Below are 24883 nucleotides of genomic sequence, written 5' to 3'. Positions count from 1 at the left end.
AAACTGGAATCATTTTCAATATGATGAAAATCACATTTTATAACTATTGTTTCTGCTTAAGTCAGGGGTGTCATGAAGTCGATGCACAATTTGTCTTTGCGGGCCACATAAAATGATGTGACGGGCCGTATCTGGGCCCCCGGGCCTCGCCTTTGACACATTATGATTTCAAAACCTTTTTAAACCTTCACCTCAATTATGTGACGCAAGTGCATACATCAAATGGCGAGGTGACAGTCACATATTTACTCAAGGATTAACATATTTCCTATCACAGGGAGACAGCAAATTGCCACCCGCAGACAATTTAGAATAACAATTTCCATCTCTTGCGCGTCAGATCTGCTTGACTGCACGAGTCAAACCCCGGATTTCAAACCGCACACGCAAATACGCTCCCATCGTAGTTTGCTGGGAATGAGCGACATGTCTAGCAGGCTTACCTGTAACCACAAAAGAACAAAAACAAGCAGTGAGGGCAACAACGTCTGCCAAAGTGCAGGAATCCTGTTACTGCATGCACAGGTAATGATCTCTTAATTACCCCGTCTGTCTGGGACTCTTGTGAAGAATTTGCATCACTGACATCAAACTGTGTATGTATGTCTATTTTTTTTTTTTCCTTCCAGCGGGCCTGTGGGGCATTTTGTGTGTGCGTGAATCCAGTGTGAGATATACACACATGACAAAAATCATTAAGGCGAGCAAGTTTAAAAGTACTGCATCAGCTAATGACAACAGTTTCGTCTGTTTATATGTAAACGCCTTATTTCGTGGGTTTGATGAAAACATTCGTCTTTATGTTTGAACTTGTAAAACTGCTGCCTGTGCACGGTTCCTTCACGTAAGACCTCTGTCACGTTCAACCCATCTTTTTACAACGCGAGACAGGTTGCTGATTTGGACCAAACCCACTTGAGAAGCGTCATGCCAGTGGCCGCAGCCAAAGTGTGAAGTTTCACACCGGAGACGCATTGTCCACCAACACCTATTTACATTAAAAGCCATTTTGTTGCCATGATTTTAAATCATCTTAATGAAGTTTGGGCGAGTTCTGGTGGTGGTATTTGTTAACTACCGCAAACTACCACAAAGGCAGTGTGAAAGTGCTGGTAGACAAGGTGGGAGGCCGCGGAGTCTGTGAATTTATTATTTTACAGCACTCGCCCTCTGGTATGCCTTCATGGCATTAATACCACATATTAAGGCGTGTGGGTTTTCCAGCCGATCCCTTTCTTCGTCTTAATCACACACGCCTCTCGTAAATGGCCTGCAGCCATTGGCAACGCCAAAGACGTTACCCACCCTAGCAGGCTCTAATGATGATAACGAGTTGTCTGCTCAAAGTGTATATACAGCTCATGTGTCAGTTGCAACATCGCGACGCTCGCAAGCCTCTCAACAAGACTTATGCGCTAATTCCCCAACTAATTACGCGCGAGGCAAAAATAAGTGTCAGTCGCTCCTGTGTACCAGACCTTGAGCACTTTCTATCACGTCATGAGGGAGTTTTCAGATCATATTTTGGAGTTCTTTCACTCATCAGTCAGTAGAAAAGGGAATTATTATTATTATTAATATTATTACAGCCAGGAACTTGTCATTGTAAAAAAAAAAAAAAATCCACTTGTACAAATTGCAATAATGGACACATTAAGTAAGTGCCAAAGTATAACATTGAATCTAAATGCATAAATGGAATTTAAGAGAAAAATACATAAAACATTATGCAATACAATGCAAGTATTTTTCCCATAGGTTACATTTAAACATCAGTTTAAATTATTTTATTACTGTCAGTCCTCCAGGTCTGTGTCAATAAAATATATATATATATTTTTTTATGTCCCTAGGTTAAATGTCATACTCTGGTGCTTGTGTGAAGTGTATCAAATCGTATTTTCACGATAACAAGTTGCTGTCTGTTTGCATCTTTTCTGTACAGTACAGGCTGTGCAAAAGGATCTGATTTACAATCAACAATAAGTCGGGGACATGTGGGAGCTGTATAAAAGTCCCTGTGTTATCCTTAGTCAGCTGCTAGATCCCGTAGAACCTACGGTCTAGGTCCATTCTGGTGACTCAGTGCTGGGTAAGCTGAGCCCAAGGCCAAACAGTGGTGAATGGCTGCGATACACACTGATAATCCTGCACCCACGCATGGTCCCGAGCTCACAAACAAGCCCCCCCCCCCCCAACGCAGCAACATGCTGATACCAAGGTAATGAGATTCATTAGCCGTCATGAGAACTAAAGAGTGGGCGGGAAGAGGAGGGCAGCAAACGGCATGTGTGTGTGTGTGTGTGTTTAGTCTGCGTGAGTCCAGACGTGGAATCTTGTTCAAAAGTCTTCTGACATATGACAGAGAGTCATCTTCACCCACGCAGCGGGTTGACAGTGTATGCACACATCACACCACCTAAGTCTGAGTCCAAGTCCACGACACCCCCTTCCAGTATTCAGCCAGTCTGAGAGTGACGTGATTGCCAAGGTAGCGGGCAGCTGCTACATTCCTGAGGCTGTCGTGTGTGGAGTGCAGAGGCCAAGTTCTACACCCACGCCAAGTTTGGGGCTGGCGGCACCTGGCCGCAAAAAACTGCACGCTGTGGGGCCTTGGACGTGTGGAGACAAAGCCGACACGGACTTCCCTTTTGCTGATAAAAAGATCCGAGCGACTGAACGTGTGCTCACCTGGTGTGGTGCTGAGGTGGCTCTGCGGAAGGGGCCGAGGATTATTGTTCACCGGACCTATTCGCATGGTTCGCTGGTAGCGCTCGATCTCTGAAAGCCTGTCTGAAAATTGCTTCTGAGAGTCTTCCATCTTCACTCTGTGCCCTGAAAATAAGCAACGGTAATCAAATGTTATTCTACCGATCGCATTTAGACAAAAAAAAAAAATCAAAAAAAGGCTCTTGTTATATCAACAAGTAATATGAGCTTAGCAATGATTTGGACCGCTTTCCCACTTTATTTCAAAGTCAGTCACATTATACAAGGGGCCGACAAAATCCTGTTTTCAACCTCCGAGTGCAAAATATTATTGCCCTTGAAATGCACGGGCCAGACATACCCAAACTGCACCTGCTAGCGTGTCATCCACAGATAACACCGGTAAAAAAATGATTCCATGACAAATGTTATTTTCCATGAATCGCCAGACGAAGAAATATTGAACAAACACAAATCCAGTTTGGACCGACACAGCACTTAGTCATCGGGAAAGTCCCGGATGGAGTGAAATGCTGTCATCACTAGTTTGTCTTTAATGAGAACATGAGCTCACATTTAGCGGCCTTCATCATCACTTTGTCTTTTATTGTTAGCAATGAAAAAAAAAAAAAAGAAAAACTCTCATCGTGGCTTTTATGTGGACACTCACATGTCCGCTTACACACACACACACACACACACACACACACACACACACACACACACACACACACACACACACACACACACACACACACACACACACACTTTACATTTATCTGGACACACCTTAAATGTCCGAGTCCGGATGAGGCTTACTCCCTCTAATGGGAGGAAGAGATTTTAATGTAACGCGCCAAAACTGTGTGTGTGTGAAGCGAGCGGCATGTATACATTCTGTGGTTTTCTCATTGGCATCTCTGCAGACTACCCTAATGTGAAGTAATGGCTGGATTTGAATATTTTATCACTATATAAAGGGGGCAAGGCAGACGGACCAATATGGATTTTGCCCGTCCTTTCTCTCCCCTGACCCATGGGCAATATATCTTCACTTGGAGGCTGACCCATGGGTAAAGTTTCCTCTCGTTTACCGCTCTGTCCATTTGGTTGTGCCCACCGCATCCCCTCCGTCCATCCATGCATCCATCCATCCATCCCGACAATATAGAAATCTCAAGCCTCCGAGAAGACACACAAACACTGTTGTGTTGATATCTGAAGTACATGCCGAGCATCTTTGCAACATCAGCTCCAACAAAGAGTGCGTGCGTGCGTGTGTGTGTGTGTGTGTGTGTGTGTGTGTGTGTGTGTGTGTGTGTGTGTGTGAGAAAATGAAAGACACACTAATGACTCATCTGTCTGAGCAGACACAGCAGTTGTGTTTGTTTTTTGGGATGTTATTCCACCCACCAGGCCAGCCTGTGCCATTCATACCCCGGGAACGCACACTCTGATGGTCTTGTCTTTGCAGCTAGAGCAGCTTCCGATCCCCTGGAAATGTTTGTCATTATTTTTGGTTCATTTATCGAAACGAACATTGTGAGCCCCATCAAGTTGTTCCACACCAAAAGCATCCAGCCGATGCCTTGCTTTGTGCACGGCGGCACAAAAAAAGGGCCTTCCCCAAACAGCAAAGACGGAAGCATGATATTGCCCAAAAAAGTTTTGCTATGATGAAGAGATAAGGATTATGATTCAAAGAAATTCAGATGAGGAAGACATGGTGAGATAATGCTTAGTGCATCTGGCTCACAGTCGAGAGGGTGAAAAAAAACCCACATAAAAAAAAAAGCTTGTTTTGTAATGAATAATGAAAAAAATGTTAATTAAATTAGCAAACGGTATATTATATATATATTTAAAAACGTATTAATAAATAAATAAAATCAATAAATTAGCCTCAGACCTTTTTTGATCCAAATTGGCTTATTTTGTAGAGTGCATGTTTGATCCAGATAGTTTCTTTTATTCACGTACGGTCCAATTCTGTTTTAAACTGCAATAGAGAGAAGGAATGAAAGTCCGATCCCCCTCCTTCTCTTTCCCCCTCTCACACACACACATACACACACACACACACACACACACACACACACACACACACACACACACACACACACACACACACACACACACACACACACACACACACACACACACACAGTCAGTCACCCACACTGAGGCTACTGTCTGGTCTGGGGGCTGCCAGGGGAGGAAAGCCTCCAAATATAGCCAGCCCCCTATATGTGTCCTTGTGTAGTTATTAAGAGATTTACACCACCTCAAAAGGATCAGGTCAGGGAAAGTATACGTCCCGCCGATCACTGCTTCGTCGGGCGGGGGGAAAAATAATAATTGGGCCGTTTTTCGAAGGCTGCAAGAGGAATAGTGCGCCTCTTTAGTGATCATTCAAGCTGGCCGCAAAGCACGCACGCACACACACTTCCAGAGGAAGGTTATAGTCGGGTGAGAGGGCTATTTTGGGGAGAGAGAGCCGAGGCTTCATTAGAATGACGCCAGGAGATCATTAACACTGGGGCCACAGATGCTGTTAACACCTCTAATCAAGCAGGAGGAAGCATTAAGCGCTCTTCCTCACCTTCTCCAATGTTTGCTTGTCCAAATGAGCTGACTTGATCAGTTCCAAGTTTCTTCTGAATCATGGTGTCATCTTATGAGATTTCATAAATATTTGTAAGATACCGGATATTTCACTGGCCTGATCAATCATGTATGACATCGGTGTCAAACCCAAGGCCCGGGGGGCCAGATACGTCCCGTCGAATGATTTTATGTGGCCCGTGAAATCGTGCTTCAACTTCATGCGTCAGTACTAAAATTCCAAAGTGTCTTCACTTATAGAAAATAGACAAAAACATAGAAAACCTGTATTGTATATAATAATCGTATACGGGCCTCCGAAGAAAACTATGACCACGATGCGGCCCGCGACAAAAATGACTTTGACGCCCCTGCTGTATGCTCCCCACCCACATCTCCCAGTTAACCTCCACGTTCAGGTTAATTCTGTGTCTTTGGCTTGTTGACCCCAGTTGTAGCAGCGGGTCCGGAGCGACCGCCAACGTTTGACATCTACTCTGCGAGGGCCGTACGGGGGTGCAGGAGATTCACTGCAGCCCCATTTCAGAGGGGTTTTTGTGGTGGGATGAATATTTTATGTGTCAGTGTGCACTTAGGAGAGAATGCCCTGTTTTTCTTGCAATGATATCATAACCACAAGATAGAGCTGGGAGACAGGGGCCAGTGCACACATGAGGCCTAAACAGCGGCGGCCAAGCAGAAATGGACGCTGTCCATTTACTAGCCTCCTTTCGGAATCATCTGAAAGCATTATGGAAGCCTATGAAGAACAAATAAAATGCTTGATATAAAATGTCTGGTATTAATAATGTACCGAGGAGGAATGGGTGTGTGTTTTATCTCCACTGCAAAACGACTTCCTTTCTCATTTCTAGGCCGTACTGCATTTTGTGGTGGAGCTGCGAAAAGTTGTTTTTTTCACCAGAGCGGGTTACCACACGACGTATTAACAGCAAACCTGATTGAGTTGCGGCCAACTTTCCCTCCACAAAAGCCTGTATCTGCCCAACACGGAGACAATATTTGCTCAATGCGCCCGCTCGTCGCACGACAGCCGAACGAGCGACTACGATGACCTAACTTCCTTCCTTCATCCCGAATCGAGAAACGTGTTCCTATCCGCATTAAACACAAGCTCCTTTTTACTTGCTGCTTTTACAGGGGCAAAGTGAAACCCTATCCGGACAGCAAAAGGGCAAAACGTGCTTTGGCCCAAAGCCAAGTTTGCACCCAGTATATCTGAAGTGTAAATATTTGTATTTGCTATATAAATGGACTTGATAGGCTCTGGATAACAGGCTACAATTGAAGTGAATCACACATCGAAATGAAAACTATGTGTGACTCACTGGAAAGTCAGCGAGGGGCCATTTTGGAGACGTTCAACGTGATTTGCACGAGACGTCCGAGCGGCCGCTGTGCCATACGTTGAAAAAGTCTCAGCTGTGGAACGTGATCCATAGTTTGTTCAAATGGAGCAACAGTTGAAGCGTGTGAGCAAACTTCCGTTTCAACAAGGTTTCAACATCTGTTGAGTAAAGTCATGCACACCTGTCTTTCTCTTCCTCCTGTTGCTACCCGGCCTGTCTTTCCGCCTCTTTTTCTTCAACTTCCCTTTTTATTTATTTTTTGGAACTTGCTCAGTGTGGATCACCGCAACTCCATGCTCCCACGGCCACCAATCACACATTTAGGTATCTCGACCGGGGCGAATCCAAGTTCTTGTTTTGAGGCTGACCCTGAAGGATGTGGTTTTTACCCTCGGTCGGCGATTGTGGCTGTCTCGTCTGGGCCTAAATGAGTCCCGTGCTCGCCGCACGCAGACGTTACACAACTGGAAGCCTCATTTACATAAAACGTTTTGAAAGAGAATAGCAGGCATATTTATCATAATTAAAGGTGTGTGTGCAGGATGTTTGCAACAAGGCCAACTTTTATCTCCTCAAACATTCTGCTGTCTGTTTTCATCGCTATCTCCACAGCGCTCGGGTCCCTCAGGCAGATGCAGCATTGGTCTCGGGGGGGACGAGCGGCAGTGTGAAAAATCCCCCTCCCGTCAACGGAAGTTGCTACATGAGAGTGCTTGAGCAGAGAGAGAGCAGCCTTCCTTTTCTGATAAGATGATAACGCTCATTGCGTGTGTCTGCTAAATGTGTGTGCGTGTGCGTCGGAGGCCGTGCCACACACAAGGGCAGGCCTACAGGGAGGCAAGTCGAGGCAAGCCAAGAGAAGCAAAGGGGTGCCAAATGCGCTCGGATTCCCCAGCCACACAATAGGGCCCGTAGCATGCTTCGGAGCAATCAGCTTGCTTTTGTGCCGCAACTTTGTGTGCGTGCATGTTTGTGACACTAAAGATGGATAGAAGAGGATTTTTTTTTTTTGCTTGCTCGTGACACATTCTATGAAAGCAACCGGTGATATTGCAACGCTTCAAATAGGAACTTGTGTGCATCTAAGTGTTAGGTGAGAAGGCGGGGCCTCACCACGCCACGCTGTGGGAAAGGAAAAGAGCTACCGTTGCTGTCACATACATCGCCGGTAGACGTGTCAAACGGCTTCCCGGCCCATAACACATATGACTTTTGAGTCAAAGTCAAGTGTGAAATATAAAACGGGTGCATTTTTTTTCCACTGTGCAAACTCGCAAAAACAATGTGTCATTTTCACACTGGCGCTAGAGTTGGGCCTGTCTTCATCTGTATGCTTTTACATGGCAAGGCTTCCCCCTCTCTGTGTTTACAATCTTCTGAAGTTCTGGAAGGACAAAAAAAAAGAGCCCGCTTCACCTATTATTTGCTCACTGTTTCTAACCAATAAAGCCTGAAGATATAAAGGCCCAAACCACATGGTCGTGATACAAAAAGTCCTTTCCAGTAAGCAGCAGGTGCCAGTACACACACACATCCACACACTCCACTTCACCCCTGTGCCCGATGCCTCGGCAAACGGTTTATTGTCATAATGCAGCCGAGGAGAAAATATTCCCTCACTCACGGGCCATTTATTTTTCTAAATGCAGATCGGAACTTTTATTGAATTATGCCTGAAAGCTTGTAATGGGTCCCTCCTGTGTGGGTCCGAGTAAATATGGAAGAGCGCGGACGCACAGAGCGAGCATTTTACTTCCCCCTCGTAGGTAAGTAAACAGGAAAGACGCTTGGCTGGTACATTGAGCGGCTCGAGGGGAGACGGAGGGAGGCGAGCGGCGGCGGCGGCGGCGTTGGCGGCATGTCTCAGTCATTCTCTAACAAACGTCTTCCTTGGCGGCATTACTCGCATGATCTGAATGAATTCATGGTGTTGTTTGAGGCCTCTGTAAATAATTTGGTAATTCATAGTGTGTCTGGGTGTTCTATCTGGCGTCAGCAAATATAGGGTGGAAATTTTAGTCTGAGAGGAAAAAAAGAAAGCACTTGAGCCTGAGGCTATTGTGGCTTTCACAGACATCAGCTGGCTTAAAGAGCACATATTAGACACTCTTTAACGATCTTTTTTTCCTCTTTTTGGGAATAGAAACTCTGTGTTGCAACGTCCATGTGCTGCTAATAGACAAATAAGTGTTCTCTGTTGAGGTAACTGCTTAGGTAAGGGGTGTCAAACTTTTTTATTTTTAGCATGGCCCACTTTGTAGTTACGGTTTCCCTCAGAGAGCCGTTATGGCCAATTAAAAAAAATTAGACGGATGATTTTTGAATAAAAACTGTAACATTTGTTTGCAAAATTATTTACTACACATGCAAATTTTACGTTTTGGTGCAGATTTTAGCAAGCGAGTTGACAACTGCTGGATGAGTAATAATAATAATAATAATAATAATAATAATAATAATAATAATAATTAGTTTCTCATCTTTGTGCTACCTAGACATAGCAAAGCCGGTAGTGTGTCTCCTGGTCATACAGTAGCTCATCCAGTCATAGCATTAGCAGTCAGGAAAGCACCCTGCACACGCCCTCCCTTTCTCCCTCCCAACCCTCCCTCCCTCCCTCCCTCCCTCCCTCCCTCCCCTGGCACTGATACACCCGCAGGCCTGTCTTTCAAAGACACCCATCTCCATTTTCAAACATCAAAGTTGCCTTTGAGAGAGCAATTCGCACCGATGCCGAACCTTTCATGTGATTTGTGGAGCAGGGGCGTGGCCCACGGGAGGGGCGCCGACTTACTTAAAGCGATGTAAGCACCTGGCAGGTGCACACATACACACACCTAGACACACACGGGGGCAACAACAACCATCGAGTCTTTTGTTGACTTTATGGAATATCATAGAAAAAAGAAGCAAATGTCATTGTGTGTCTATTTGCATACTTTGTACAGTATGTGTGCCAAATGCAAATAGTCACACACAAACACACATTCAGTGGTGTTTTGTTGCCTGTATTTATTTGACTGGGTGTGTGCGGCTACCTACAACTCCAGGAGTAGAAAGACGGACTTGCTGTGTATTCAGAATTATATCAGCGTCATTGCATGCTATGCCTCACATATTTTATCTGTTCAACTCAACAGCTTTAAAGGAAGAAACTTCCTTAAATTGAACTGTCATATATTAATTTAACAATAAACTAAAATCAGTTTGTGCCTCGCAAAAATAACAAAACCCGAACGTGACATGAACCTCCCATGTAATATTGAATCAAGTGTCCTGTGAGCGTCCACATTTGTAGTTATTTTAAAAAGTGATGTCAGTCGCTGAAAATACGGAGGGCCATTTCAAAATCAAACTCAATGACTTCATGAAGGTTCTGATTCATCTGACAGCCTCGAGCGCTCCAGATACAGAAATACAAACAACACCAGCGAACCCATAAGTGCATAGGCAGGGCTGATCTCATGCATAAGTACGCCATTGAGAAGAGCACCCAAAAATATAGTTGGAGGATTCATTGGTGAGAGGAACCATGCAGGGGGGAGGGGAGGGGGGGGGTATGGTGTAAAGGAACTGATAGCAACAACAACCAACATTTTTTTTTTTTTGTCAAACGCACTTCTGAGAAGTAAAAGAGGACGAGCTTTCAGTTGCGACAGTTATTCTTCCAGTGTGGCCTCAGCAGAAGTTTGATAATAATACGACAGATAGTTTGAGCGAGGGGAGGGTGACGCATGCCGGATGTGTGATGAGGAAATCGGCAGTGAGGGAGACAAAAATACTTGGCTGAACATTTAACTTGGGGCACATAAGTCACAACGTGTTGAAAATTACTGTGCACTCGCTTTCTCCTTAAGATTAGATATTATATTGTGAAATGACATTGTAACATTGCATTGACTTAACGGGTGAACGCAGGAAAAGTTGGAGGGAAGCAGCACCGAAGCGCACGACTATCCCTGGGGGTCAAACTGCTATTATTTTTATGGGTTGACAAAAGCGCCTCTCTCCCTTCCTTGCATGTAAAAGTTGCACAAACGATGTTAAGAGGTGCCTTGCGGTCAGAAAGTAATCTGATTTTTGTTTGCGGCCCTAAAATTTTTTGGAATGTTTGTGTTATGTGCTGGCCTGACACGACTAATATTACAGTATATTCTTTCAAAGTATTTCTTTTTTTGTATATAATAAGAGACCCCTTAATTGAACTTGTATTTTTCTTTTCTGCTTCTAAAATGGCATTTCAAAACCATTTTGGTCATTTTCCTCATTTTGTTATCATCAGACAGCTTTCATTTTTTATGGTTGTAATATACACTTGTAAATATCTTCTTTACGTTTGAATACAACTCTTGTATCCTACCAAAACATCTTTTACTATACTACACTGAGCGAGCTAGCATGCATCAGCTTTGGCAGGGACCTAAATCGGTCCTGCCCTATATTAAACACCGTCACCTTTTCGAAATGGGCCGGTGTAAAAGAAGCACGGCCACTCTGACGCCTCAGCTCGAGCTGTAACATTTTGACAGACAGATGGGAGACGTGTGCACGGTTATTTCAAGCGGAGATGCTTGCAGATACACACACACACACAATCAGATTGAAAATATCCAAATGCATATACTCGGTTTATTATTATCTGTTCTCTCGCTGCTGCAAATAGCGTGCAAACTTGCGGGGGGGGGGGGGGGGGGGCATGTCGTTGAGTGCCCCTCTGCCATGCGCCCCTCTACCCCCATGTGGCACTTGATACCTCTCTTGCCGTGCTCTGTTTTGACTGAACTAAATCCCCCCGCTGTCCCAAATATCACAGACATGAGCACAAGCCTCAGCTATCTAGCCGTTTGGAAACCCCGCACGCTAGAACCATTAAAAACTGGATCTCTCTGTTGGAATGGTTATGAAATCCAAGCCATCCTATCTATCCCACCTTGAGCTCATGAAAAATGGCACGCATTGCATGTGCGCATAGCTGCAGACAACCTGGGGGTGAGGGGGGGGGCCTGACTCAAGCAATTTACTTAGAGTGTGTGACTGGTGGAGCACCGGAAAGTAAAGAAAAAGTCACCTTTCCACCAAGCGGTAGGTAGAAATGAGCGCAACATGCCGCAGACCGTAAAACTCAATTATGGGGTGTGTTTATAGGATGACAATAGCAGAGTCAGCAAAGAAATTAGCATTTGGAGGTTATGTAACTCTTTAGTGAAGCCAACAAATATGAGGAATCTAAGAAGGAGAGGACGTTATTGTTTGGTCTCATTCGTGCCATGAAGGCCTGCGCAAAAACCACTCGAGTGATTTGCATGTTGGATTATTGAGCAAATCTGTGCAATCTCTTTTGAGTAACAATGGAGCAACTTCACCCTCCCCTGAATACAAAAAGTCAAGAACTTGATGAACGAGAACGAGGTCTCTTAGCACGATATCAGAATTGTGTGGGGAAAACAATAACTGAATGAAATAAGAAAAAGAAAAAAAAACACATAAATGCATTTCTTGATGTTCATAAATTCAGATAAAATCTAAAATGTGTAAATCCATTTTTTTTCGACTGCTATGGTCTAGTTTTAGTCTGTGCCTGCCTCTTTTTTTGCTGATTCTCTGATGACCAATCAACTGACTGTATTGTATGTAGCTCTCCCTATTGGTGACAATACCACAGCAATGTGTGTGTGTGTGTGTGTGTGTGTTTGTACTCACTGCGTGGTTCACGTGGCCCATCCACAGTGACCTTGATGGCGCGGTGATAAGTGGCCACTTGAGGCGGTCCGGTGAAAACAGTGATGGTCAGAGTGAAGCTTTTCCCTGCAAAACAGCAAGGCATTGTTTTTCAACACTTTATTGTTTCATGCAACCTCTAAACGTCGGCAGCTTTGGTGTCACTGTGGCCTTCGGGATTGAAAAATAATAAATGGGGGGGAACTTGTGGACCACCTCAGTTGAGGGCCTGACAGTGGTTATATGATTTGGATTATTGAGAGAATGTGCTCCAGATTGCCTGAAAATGCTCACAGTGATGGTTTATTGTTCAACAATGAGGGATCTTACTCCCATCTGCATCCAAGTCTGCGGAGGGGTGAAGAGGGGGGTCTCGTCCCATGCAGACATGAGAGAGACATCTCGTGTTAAAAAGAGACTGTGTGGGAGGAAGGGGGAAAACCATGGTGTTAATTTACTGCCTAAATCAGATGTGTGCGCGGGCTACCTTATAATTTAAAGACAATAGGCTGCTTTCATTGTTGTCAACTTCAGAATAAAATACACAATAAAAAGGCTCGAAATACTTCTAAAGAGATTGAAAAAATATATCTAATCTAATATATATATATATATATATATATATATATATATATATATATATATATATATATATATATATATATATATATATATATATATATATATATATAATCTATTTTATTCTTGGATATGTTATTATAGAAAAAATGTCTGTCTAACTCATGATATATAAATTAGATTTAGTCACTGCCCTGGATTGTGCTATTTATTTATTTATTTTTATTTATTTTTTTGTTTCAGGAACAATGCAATGCAAGCTCTCGCATTGACAATGACACAAAGGAGGCCTGCGAAAATTAACTTGCACCAAATTCATCCATCTCTCGGCACAGCACCAAATGGACACCCCACGCATTCAGAAACTCTGTGCGCACCCTCATGCAGGATAAACCGACTGCGGGAACGCGCTACACCTTAAATAAATTATTCCATATTTGGAATTTTTAATCTTTAAAAAAAGCAACACGCATCATCAAGGAAAAATAGCTGACTTATTAAAGTCGACTTTTTTTCCCCTGTTTTCTTTTTCTATTTGATATATTTGGTCAATCCAATTCTTTGCATTTGCGTGCTCACCTCGTCCGCTCCTCCCAACGAAGCGCAGGTCGTTAAAGCGGGCCACTTGGTTCTTCATCACGGCGGAGGCGTTCCTCAGCTCGGCCGAGTAGTTCTCGTCGTTCCCGGCCATGACCGTGACCAGAGTGCCGTCAGGGACATCGCCAAGGGCCACAACCTGGATGCGCAAAGAGGAAAAAAAGCGGGTGCATGCGCCGTCACCGCTTGCAGCCTCAAATCATGCATACAAAAACCGCATCCCTTTGCAAATATTTTCCCCATTAATATGTATCAAAATAGGAAATTCTCCCAAAAGATCTGTTATAATTCATTGTGTTTCAATGAGGCTGTTTTATTATTAGAATTGCGAACGTATGGCAATTTTGTTTCTTTCTTAGGCGACATTTCATGTTTTGTGTTCATTTTCCCAATACTGCTTTTTAATATAAAAAAAAAATTGAACAGAAGCAGCTGGTCTCTTTCTGTCTTTAAAAATGTGCACATTTTGTCACACTTGAATTTGTTCAATTGCGTCATGCATCTTGCCTTGAAAGCCACGGGCAGAGTCTTGTTGCACCTCCAGTGAGACGGCAGGACTGAGCAGAGAAAGTTGGGACTGTCGGTGCGGACCAGCTCGCCCGCGTGGTCCGCCAGGACGTCCACCACGTTCCTGGTGTCGGTTCTCGCCCTGAGCGGGCCAGGGGTGGCCATGGCCCCGTTGCCGTCTGCGAGTTTACTACAGGTGAAGGACACGGAAGGCGGCGTGAACCGTCTGGTGGTGGGCGGCTCTACGGGAATATGCATCACAACAACAGCTCGGGTCAGTGTCAAGCTGACGGGAGGGGTGTCGGTGCACAACTTTGCACAGCTTTTCAAAGTCTGATGCTGGCTTCTTTCTTGACTGCTGCGGCGGCGGCGGATGGAGGCGACGGCGCAACCGACGCAGAGGAAAGCGCTCAACCACAGATTTGAAAAAGGGATGATTGAGCGCTAGATCAGATGGTGGTGAATCATTGACAAAGTCCTATGACACTCGTGAAATGCGTAAATACCAAGTTCATGAAAACTGTTTTGGACGAAGAAATCCAGACTTGGTTGGTTGGGGGGGAAAAAAAAAAGAAAGAGTCCAGCTGATAGAGTTTTTTTTGTGTCAATGAGAGCAAAAGATGTCAAATAAAAGTTGAGAAAAGTCACTTCAAATCTTGCAATGCTCCAATAAAACAGCTACAGCCAAAGTGAAACTGTAGAATAAGTGTCCTCCCGCGCGTAAAACGTGCGTAAAACTTTATCCGGGTCCTCGTCCACCCAAAACCAAAAAAACACCCCAATCAAGGGGCTGCCGCGTGCCCGCAAAGATGTTTCACTCCAAGTTATCCACCGGGGAGAAGATTAAGGACGTGCGAAAACGATCGCGAGGCTGAATGGAGAGCTCAAGAGTGCTGCGGATTATTTTACCCGAATCATTTTAGTCTTTGAGTGGTCGGGAGTGTGGAGATGCTTTCCACCAATGAATCTTCTGGGTTGGGCTTTCAGCAGACCAATCAGTCTCCGCCGCCGCCGCTGCTACTTCTTCAAGCCGCCTCAAACTCAATTATTAAGCCATCTCTTTCTTTTCTGTCTCTACCTTTTAAAAGTAGGATACACGCCAAATGACCGGAGCGCCTTTTTTATTTTTTATTTTGATGAAATGAAAAGCATTAGGTTTAAAATTCACTTAGGCTGCATCCGTAAATGATTTGTGACTTAAGTTTAACATATAAAAAATGATTTCACAGGCTGACAAAAATGACATTTTTAACACGCAAAAGCAAAACATCTTTGATATATTTGCTTCTGAACTGTCAATGAGTCATAAAAAAGAAAGAAAGCAAATGTGTCTCTTTTTCCCCATTGAGAACATCAATGCTTCTCGTCTGCACTTTTTAATGCAAATATTTTTTTTTAAATAATAATAAAAAAGACTGAAATAATTGAATCTGAAGCATTACATTGGGCAAACATATTGAATGGCTCAGAATGGCTTTATTGGAGATCCCAGCCGGCCAACCTACGTGTGGTTCTGCTTGCACACACTAGTTGGCGTATTTGCCTTTAATTTCAAACGGCGTTTGCGTGGAGAGGACACTTTTCATCTCTTCTTTAAAATAGATCAGACCATACCCTAATAACCACTCATCCAAATAAATGTAACTGTCATTTGTCGATTGGTTTAGAAAAATCTAAATATTGTAAATGTTTGTGTAATCTATTAGAATAAAGCCCCGACACTTCCAGAATTAAATCATCTTGAATTCTCTACATATTCGTTCGATCACAGCATATTATAGAGCCATAAATATGTTAAAATTTAGATTGAGATTATTTGTGATTATTTTGTGCACGCCTAACGATATGGAAGCAGGCGTGCAATGAGCTATATCTGCGTTTTGTTATTTATTACAATCGTTTATTGGATCATTTAGCAACGGAATCTGGGAGTTAACAAATATAATGCGTTATAGGATGGAGTGACAGGAATAAAAACAGTGCTAAAAGGAATTAAGCACACATTTTTGCAATCACTTCAATTAAGAGAATACAAATGAAACCGTTTTAATTATTTTTAACATTTTGAACCTTGCGGGTTTTTCTTTTTTTTTTTTAAATCTAGTTGATAACTTCAGTGCTATTGTCGTCTTCAAGGGATTGGCCTCAATTTCTCTATTTTACCCATAGTCAGAGCCATGCACGGACAAATACATCAAAATATAAAGAAACCTTCAAATGAAGTCTCACTTTGACACGTACATTAGATTTGAACTTGTTTGAACTCAAGCAGCACCGTGTAGAATTCATCAAAGCAGAATTATGCTTGCTTAAATGTTTGAATTTACAATATTGATTCCTTTAAATTAAAGTAAAAATGTCCAAGTCTTCCCACTCACAACATCACCCCTGTTATTTCATATATTTATCATATTAATTTGAACCCCCAAATTCAATTGACCCATGACTGTATATTTTTGTTGCCCAGCACACCAAAAAGCGGACACACACACACACGAAGCTGAAAGTTGATTCAGTGCCTTGCACCTCGAAAGCAGTCATCTTGCAAAGTAGCGGCTCTTCAACAATGGCTGCTATTGTTTGGTTCTCAGCAGGACTCCAACCCGTCTTTGCGAAGCCCAAGCTCTTACAGATGAGCCAATAACCCCCCGCCCCCCCCAACATGATACGACCACACAGCCTCTATTTATAATAAGACTTCAATCGATAATACTTGTGATATATTTTTGTCATTGAGGTGGTTCATTCTTAAAACGGTGACCACACATGCACAGCAGTTCAATGCTCAGCCTTAATGTGCCCTGTCACATTTGGACCTCTGCATTTCACCATTCACTTTCTACAGTTTCAGCCGCATGAACGGAGCTCGCCGCGGATCCTGAACGCTTTTTAATGATTTAGGCTTGAAATCAAGACAGAACTGCTGGAGGACATGCAAAACCTCAAACTCACCTCCGATAGGCCCCCACCGTGCATGCGAGTGCTCGTGCGTATCGCAATACATTTGTCCAGCTTCATCATGCAGTGTTTTATTGTCTTAAAAAAGATGAGTTAATCATTTCGTTTACACTCCTGTGACCAGAACAGTAAACAAATCAGTGCCCACCAAAGTTATGTTTGTTGGAGAATATTTGAAGTAAGGTTAGCTTCTTTTTACACTTGTACGTCTGACCAGACTATTGAATGTTCCTTTAAAAAACTGTCTTTGTCTAAGTCCAGAAATGCTAAACATGAGTGAAACTTTTTTTTTTTTTTTCTTCCAAAGTTTGTAATGCAAAGATGAACACGGTTTGACTAGGCGACTGGAATGATTTGGGTTCATGCATCTATCTGCCACCCACTCTGCCTCAGAACCACTTAAAAGTCACTTTGAAGATGGGCGAAACCTCAGCTATGTGAATCCTCTCCCAGTTTCATATTCATTTTTTTTTTCTAGCTTGATAGAATCTATTAACCTAGGTCAACTTTTGGGCTATTTTCAGAGCCGCGAGACATAAGCCTTTTGGATGGCTAGCTATTCATTTGCAAAGGGGGCTGTGGAGCCAATTAGACCTAGTTTGAGGTTGGGCGATGACCTAAGACAAAGATTCTATCTTTAGAGAATCTGCGGCCATCACACATTTCTGTACATTCACAAATTACAGGGAAGGCTTTGGCCCTCAACCCACCGAATACATTCCTTCCCAAAAGTGTCTGCTTAAATTTCTTCTCGAGATTTGTGCTCGGTGGAAATACGAGCGCTGTGAATGGACAACTATGAAATGGAGTTTTATTCCTCTGGATTAAATGAGGACCATTTCTGGGCTTTGGGTATTTTTTTGTATGAATGATGAATTCTGCGGTGGCCCTGGAACGTTCAACTTGTTTACTCGTTTCACCTCGTTGTGTGCTATTGGATTGAATTTTCTTTTTTTTTTTCTTCTGCTCCATATAGTGGAGAAGAGCGTCTGTGATTAGATGATGGAATTCACCAAAGCCATTTCCACTTTCTACATTTTGGACAAGGATGATTTGGGATGAGACAAAAACACCGGAGTAGACAGCCAGCCCATCGGCCTCATGCATCTTTAATACTCTGCTTACGTTCTATAAAAGGTGCAGAGTGGAGCCAAGGGCTTATTAAAGCCTCCTGAATCAATTGAGCAAAATAATGGCTGTTGGGGGACGACTCCACCTATGTTTATATTTCAATCGTCAATGTAAATTGATTTTTAAGGGCTTCGTTTTGAAATGTGCCAAAATGTCCAACATGTTATCGGGTGACTGCTCGACTCTGTAATTTTACAATATTACAGCATATATTACAATGCGATCAATGCTGTTACACTCACACACTCAAAACTAAAGCAAAATAGTTTTTTTTCCAGTAAATAAATACAATGATATGATGACGACATATTGGTATTATTAAATATGTAACACAAACAAACCACTCACTGGTACTAATATATTGTACTTGCGGGAGACAGTGATCAAGGGATGGTGCCTCACTTCTAAATGGCCATTTAGCGATGACATCATTGCTGTGTTTTGTCAAATGTGATTTTGTTCGCATACTGACTCCAATTTTCCCAAATCCTATTTCTGAAAGAAAAGCATTGAACAAGTTTCGGAAATATTTACAATAATGCTGACTAGTTGTAAACACAAATGCCTGCAGGTGTAGTTTGGTGTTGTTTTATGTACAATTAAGCCTCCAAATAAAAAGCCACGATCTGCCCTCATGATAGACCAAGGCCGCTTGCCCCTTCTCATATATTCTTTCTCTATAAAGCCCGTTGTCACGGTGGCTCCACCCTCACATCATCCATCGGGTACTCCACTCACCCAATGATGACAGTTAGCAGTGTGTGATGTGGTTCCTGTGCCTGTTTATTCTTTGGAAAGCCACTAAAAGTAGCAGCTCACCAAAAGAACCCCCGTGCTATTATAGGAGTACTTTTGATCTGGTGGGTTTTGTAAATAAGGCCCCACCTTAGTGTGGCCACTGCTTTTCCATCTATATTGTTTTATTTGCTATCACTACTGGTTTTGTAACCTAGAACTAAACATTACAGTAAGTCCAACATTTATTTGAGTTAAGAAATGTTTTGAAATGAAAATAAGCCCATTTATCTTGTGAAGGACCTTTTTTTTTTTCTCCACGGGATCTTTATTTACACTCTGAGAGTCCATATAACTTTTACATTCAAATGACTACCATAAATACATCAAGTCCCGCATTTTTTTTTCTTCTGTGGTTTTTCATGAAAGCTATAATCATTTCTCATCTTTCTTTGTCTCTTTGTCTGTCTGTGAATTTGTGTGTGACAAAACACACGCACACACACAAAGTGTTTCTCCTTTGCTGGCGAGAGCTTCTGATGCAAGGACGGCAATCTGTAATCTGTAGTAATTGCATGTTGCAGAAAAACATTTTTCCGCTGTGGTAATCGCTGCAATATGTGCAGTTGCGTTGCCAAAGTGACAGCACCCCCCCCCCTACACATAAACACACTCACGCCACACAGGATCCTGACTCACTCTGACTCTGCCGAATGTGTCCAATGAAAATTTTGGAGTCCATTTCTCAGGATGGCCGCAAGCCAGAGACACTAACAGAGACAAGTCACTGTTTTATTGTGACAAACCGGGGGATTGGTGGGTGTACTCGACCAGACACCTGCGGTACTGCCATGTTGCGTTTACCTTCAGTAAAAAAAAAAATACAGCTTCTGCCAATGACAGTTTAACTGGTGCCAGCTCCCACACAAAGATCAGGGGACGGATGTTTAAATGGCCCTTCACACTTGCCTAATCGCTTGAAAACAGCAACTATATGCCAGGGGCTATTTTACAATCAGAGGGTTCGTGGTGCTGATTAAAAATTCACTATTTTGCACATTTGAACACAATTTCATATCTACATTAATGAAAGGATAGTATGGAACTTTTTTTGAGCCCCAAATAAAAGTAACGAGCTATGACGCAAGCCAACAAGCGATTATTTTTAACGTGCCACGTCTTACGCAAGTATCACTCATTTTTTTTCCCCCCTTGGAGGACTGAGTCATATTTGTCAAAGTTCGTCATGATTAGTGGAAGTTGAAGCCACATGAAATGGAATACATGCAGCGAGAATGTCAAGCTAAACAATTACATGTATTCATCAAGCCATCGACACGTGTTTTTAAATTTTAGGGCGTCGCTGACCCGAATTGACGGTTGGGTTCAGTGGTGGCGGTGAGACTATGATACTGGTTGACCACAAAACATGAAGGTACCTCAGGAAATAACAAAGGTATTATCGCAAAGTTTTGGGACAACTGCTCATTACATCACCATGGAAGTAAATTCGGAGTCATAACCCCTCAAGCTAGCAACGCTTGAACGAGTAAGCTAACTCCCGAGTCACGCTGAAAGACAAATGGGCCTTAAATAACACACATAAAAGCAATCGTCCAAAAATGTCATAGTTCATCAATTACAAAGAGTGTCTTGGCAATTTGTCCATAAAGTATGGAAATAAACGGTAACCTTTATCAACACACACGCACCTAGCCTACTGATCAGTAATGCTCGGAGACATTTATAGACACACCGTCATAGACACCAAGATTGCAACCAGACTGCGTGTGCAAAGCTTTTCCTCTCTGGGCTGCTGTAGGCATCCAACCTCCAAGCAGTTGAACTTTCCTGTCTCTAATGGAGTCTTTCTGTCAGATCAAACAGCTTTCACTGACGAGGAGAGGAGACAGATCGCAGTGCTGGAAGCCATTCAGTCTGACAACCCAAACACATTTGACTGGCAACCAAGCCTGCCTCGACTCTCTCCTATAACACTGGAGATTCCACACAAATGTAGTTATGCCACTAGAAAGGGGAAGGAGGGAAGGGGGGGGCACAAAGACAAGGCTGTCATAGCTCAGTCTTTCCTCGAATGAAATCGCATGTGAGCCAAATATTAGGAAGCATGCTTGGCTTCCTGCAACCACCAAGGCATTAAAAATGAGTCTGCAAACCACATTTGGACCAGCAGACAATGCCCCTTTGTGCTTGGCTCTCTTCTTTTTGCTGGAGGAAAAACTTTAAAAGTAAAGATAAGAGAGAGTGAGAAGTGAAAGGAAGATGGATGAATGAAAAGGGATTTGGTATTTGGTCAATGGAGAGAATGTCCGTAGCTTTGTATTGCATTTCCTTTGGGCATTTGAGATAGTATTTGACTGCTCCACTTTGAGAGTAAGCATCATGTTTTGGAGACTGGCACCAAGTGATGTGAAGGTCCACCTGCCTCCTTAAAATCCACAAGAGCTGATTAAATGCTCCTTTGATTGATCTGGAAGCTACAAAAGACTGTCACTTAAAAGATGATAATGCTCAGTTCTCCGGTTTAGCCAAACCAGCAAGACGTCTCCATTGTGCAGTTCGTAAACCTCAACCACAATTACGATGAATTGAATACCTGTCATAATATTTTGGAAAGGCACAATTGTGTACTGTTACGAGCGTATTTCCAGCATTTTACCGTCATCACTGTTTATCCCTTTCAACTTTTTACATGACTCTTACACGGTCATTCCAGGTTCTGTCACACTCATTGAAGTCCAAAAGGACTTCAAAGGGCGCCCCAAATGTTGAATTTGCATTCATTTCCCTCTTCAGAGGACTTCTGCTTCCCGAGCGCCATCTGACTCACCGCAGAATCCGTCCAGCTTCCAGCAGCAAACTCGGCGCTGGTTTCCTGACAAACGTCCGTGCCACTTTTCGCTACAGACCCAAGACAACTCTTGGAAAGTACTTGGCAGGCCTCCTGGGCTTTTAATTGTAAGGAAACAAAGGCGTGGCGTGGCGTGGCGTCTCTCAGCCTGCATGTCGAAGAGCTCTAGAGCAGACTTAAACACATGATACTGTCATGCTTCGCAAAATGAAGATTTGGCAGCAAATAATGATTGTCAGTTATTCCAATTGACTTCTATATGAAATCTAATAAGGAAAATGAACCATCTCCACATGTCAAAGAGTTTTTTTTTCTGCCATGAGAACAAAGAGCGACAGCCCAGCATGCACCAGTTAAACTTACAAGTCTGGGCTCGGTTCCCAGGCCTGCACCCACCCAATGGAAGACCTCCTTATAAAACTGCAATAGCCGTGGACTCGGCCGACTCCATTGGATTCCGGTAAACCACCCGTGTGTCCGAAGTGACTAAATGTTTCCTCTCATCATCTCTGGTGCTAATCAGCCGTGGCGTTCCCGGTGTAGCGTTAGCACCCAGGCCACATGGAGCTCCAACATGGTGAGGGCAGGACTTTCCCTCTTTGACTCAGAGGCATCCACATTGACTACTCACTAATCCTCTGATTGCAGTGTTTAGGCCTCGCTCTCTGCTGTTCCACGTCAAGGCGGCCACAGCTAACGACAAGCTAATGACACGACGATGACAAGGCGCGTTTGTAAATCCAATCAGTAGCGTGGAGTCTGGCTGCCTGGTGATTAGCTTGATCAAACTCTGCGCTGACTGAACCACTGGCCCGCTCTTATGTCATCACGCTGATTAAAGAGTCCGTCAGTCTCCGTCACACAAAACCTCTTTCTCAAGTCAAAGTCTGCTTTATTGTCAATTTCTTCACATGCCAAGACACACAAAGAGATCGAAATTTTGTTTCCAACCGTCCCACGGTGACAAGACATATGACATCAGGTTGGCAGTGTCCACTGATCGCTGTCATGTTTCTGTGAGTTAAGTACAATATTTCATATCCAAACTGAAGACACACATTTGTAAGATCAAGAGGGAAGTCCTTCAAACACCTCAGATGTTTTGTTTGCACTGTGTGGGTAATGCCGACGGGCTGACACATGAGCAGACCATATGTTTGTCCCGACTAGCCATTACGCTTTGGTCAGACAGGGCAAGAACGTCACAGTCATCGTGCTGACATGTGTTTCCCTGGCTCAGCATGAGGAAAGGAAACCAGGCGCTCAATTCACATGTGGGTGGAAGAATATTTGTTGTTTATGAGGATCTATAGCGTTAAGGTGCTTGTGACTGATGTGACCAAGAGATGAGCACATACAATATATGACCTCACACCGCTAGACAGACATTGGAGTAGACAAGGAAGGGGACACTTGTGACAGGGAACCCCTTCCATAGTGTCTTTGAACGGCTCCAGTTTACTTTGGGGCAAATGATACAACTGATGAGTTTAAAAACAGATCAGGTCAAATGTAGAAATAAAATAATAATGTATTGTGATAATATATCACCTATCATATAATAATAAATTAGAATATGTAAAGAACTAAACTGCTAGTTAATATGGCTATACATACATTGAAATTTCTCTTCAACATCCACTCATGGGAATTTTGTAATACATGTCAAATTTAGGCTCTATACATTTTTTAACCAGAATTTATTCCAGTTAGTGACACATTCCAAAACAATGTCCTGCTGCAACTCCCTCCGCCAACATAGTGCCGAAAGCACTTTATTAAGCAACGGACTTCCTTGAAAGGTACTGTACAAATCTGTTTTTATTGTTATTATTAATGTAAAGAATAAATATACGTAAAAGCAATTCAATGAACATAATGGCCAATTAATAAAGATTTTAACGACATATATTTTTTACACTTGATAACTTATGGCAAATCCTACTAATAACAGCGACAATAATAACAGCAATGCATGCCGAGTCATAAAAATATGACTCAACTTTACAAAAGCACATTCTTCTCACACAGAGACAAATTAAATCTTATCAGATTGGCATGGAGACATTTTGCAGACCACCAGAAAATTGTATTTACTACTACACTTAACACGACTCGAACCTTGACCCACTCGAGGCTCGGCGTGGTGGTTTGAGCCAAAAGTGTAGAAGGGTGGAGGTGGGCAGGCCGGCTTTAACATTAGTCAACCACATAATCAGAGCGCCCCTCTGTACTGGCTACACGAGGCCATCTTACTAGCTAACCCTAAAAGTGTTCCCCATAAAGTTGTGTTGACAGACAGTGAAAACGGCGAGACAGACCAGAAAGTAAATAAGTACCTCCAAAACGTTTACAGACATAATCAAGTCCAGAATGTTTCTTCAATCCAATATGCCTTCAGAGTTTTTATAAATAGATATTATACCCGGCTAAATTGGAGACAGAATTGGACTTCTCTGTAGCTGACATGAGTTTTCTATTATTTGCTTTCACTTTCAAATATTGAAACTGTTAATATCTAGTTACAGCTTGCTCAGCTTGGCATCTCGCGGGGGCCTCACACTCAGCAAGACTTTCAAGAGGCTCCAATCAAGCCCATTTATTTATGTCAAAGAAATAATCTCAATCAAATTGTTATTACGTTTTTTGCCATTTGCCAGCTCTGTCATTTGGAAAACTGCTAGTACAGTTTCAAAGTGCCAGTGTTTTATTTGATTTGCAATTTATCCACTGCCAGTGATTGACATGCATTTAAACTCATCTTTTATTCCACTCTATATGTCTACTCAGGTTCAACAAAAAAACCCCCAAAAAAACCAGAATACGCATTTCTCACTCTTAAGTACTGACTTCCATACATGCAGTGCAATAAGACAAAGGCATAAAAGCAAATCCCACTCTAGTAAACCTAGGCCTTTTTTTTCCTGCTACAAAGGGAGCGGGCTCTCATGAGTGTAATACTAAACAGTGAACTCCCGCATAAACAAAATGTGAAATAAATCTTGCAAAAATGACAGTGAAGGGGAAATCCTGAGAAAAACTTGATCAGGTTTTTTACTTGTAACTGAAAACACCTCCAAATCAACCACATTTGCATTTCAAA

At 42.9% G+C, this 24883-nt stretch overlaps 1 protein-coding gene across 2 annotated transcripts in view; it reads right to left on the bottom strand.

Annotated features, from left to right (window-relative positions):
- runx3 (RUNX family transcription factor 3) overlaps window positions 1-24883 on the bottom strand; it is a 35719-nt gene that overhangs the window by 8712 nt on the left and 2124 nt on the right. For both annotated transcript variants that reach the window (XM_085931614.1, XM_085931615.1), the window contains exons 2-5: window positions 14085-14326; window positions 13560-13716; window positions 12384-12488; window positions 2692-2835 (exon numbers count right to left, since the gene is read on the bottom strand). In XM_085931614.1, the coding sequence (XP_085787740.1) occupies window positions 2692-2835; window positions 12384-12488; window positions 13560-13716; window positions 14085-14326 (648 nt within the window). The remainder of the gene's footprint in view (window positions 1-2691; window positions 2836-12383; window positions 12489-13559; window positions 13717-14084; window positions 14327-24883) is intronic.

The sequence above is a fragment of the Syngnathus leptorhynchus genome, chromosome 15 (assembly GCF_054491065.1).
Source record: "Syngnathus leptorhynchus isolate UIUO chromosome 15, UIUO_Slep, whole genome shotgun sequence".
Taxonomy (NCBI): Eukaryota; Metazoa; Chordata; class Actinopteri; order Syngnathiformes; family Syngnathidae; genus Syngnathus; species Syngnathus leptorhynchus.
This window is presented reverse-complemented; position numbering and strand designations above follow the sequence as displayed.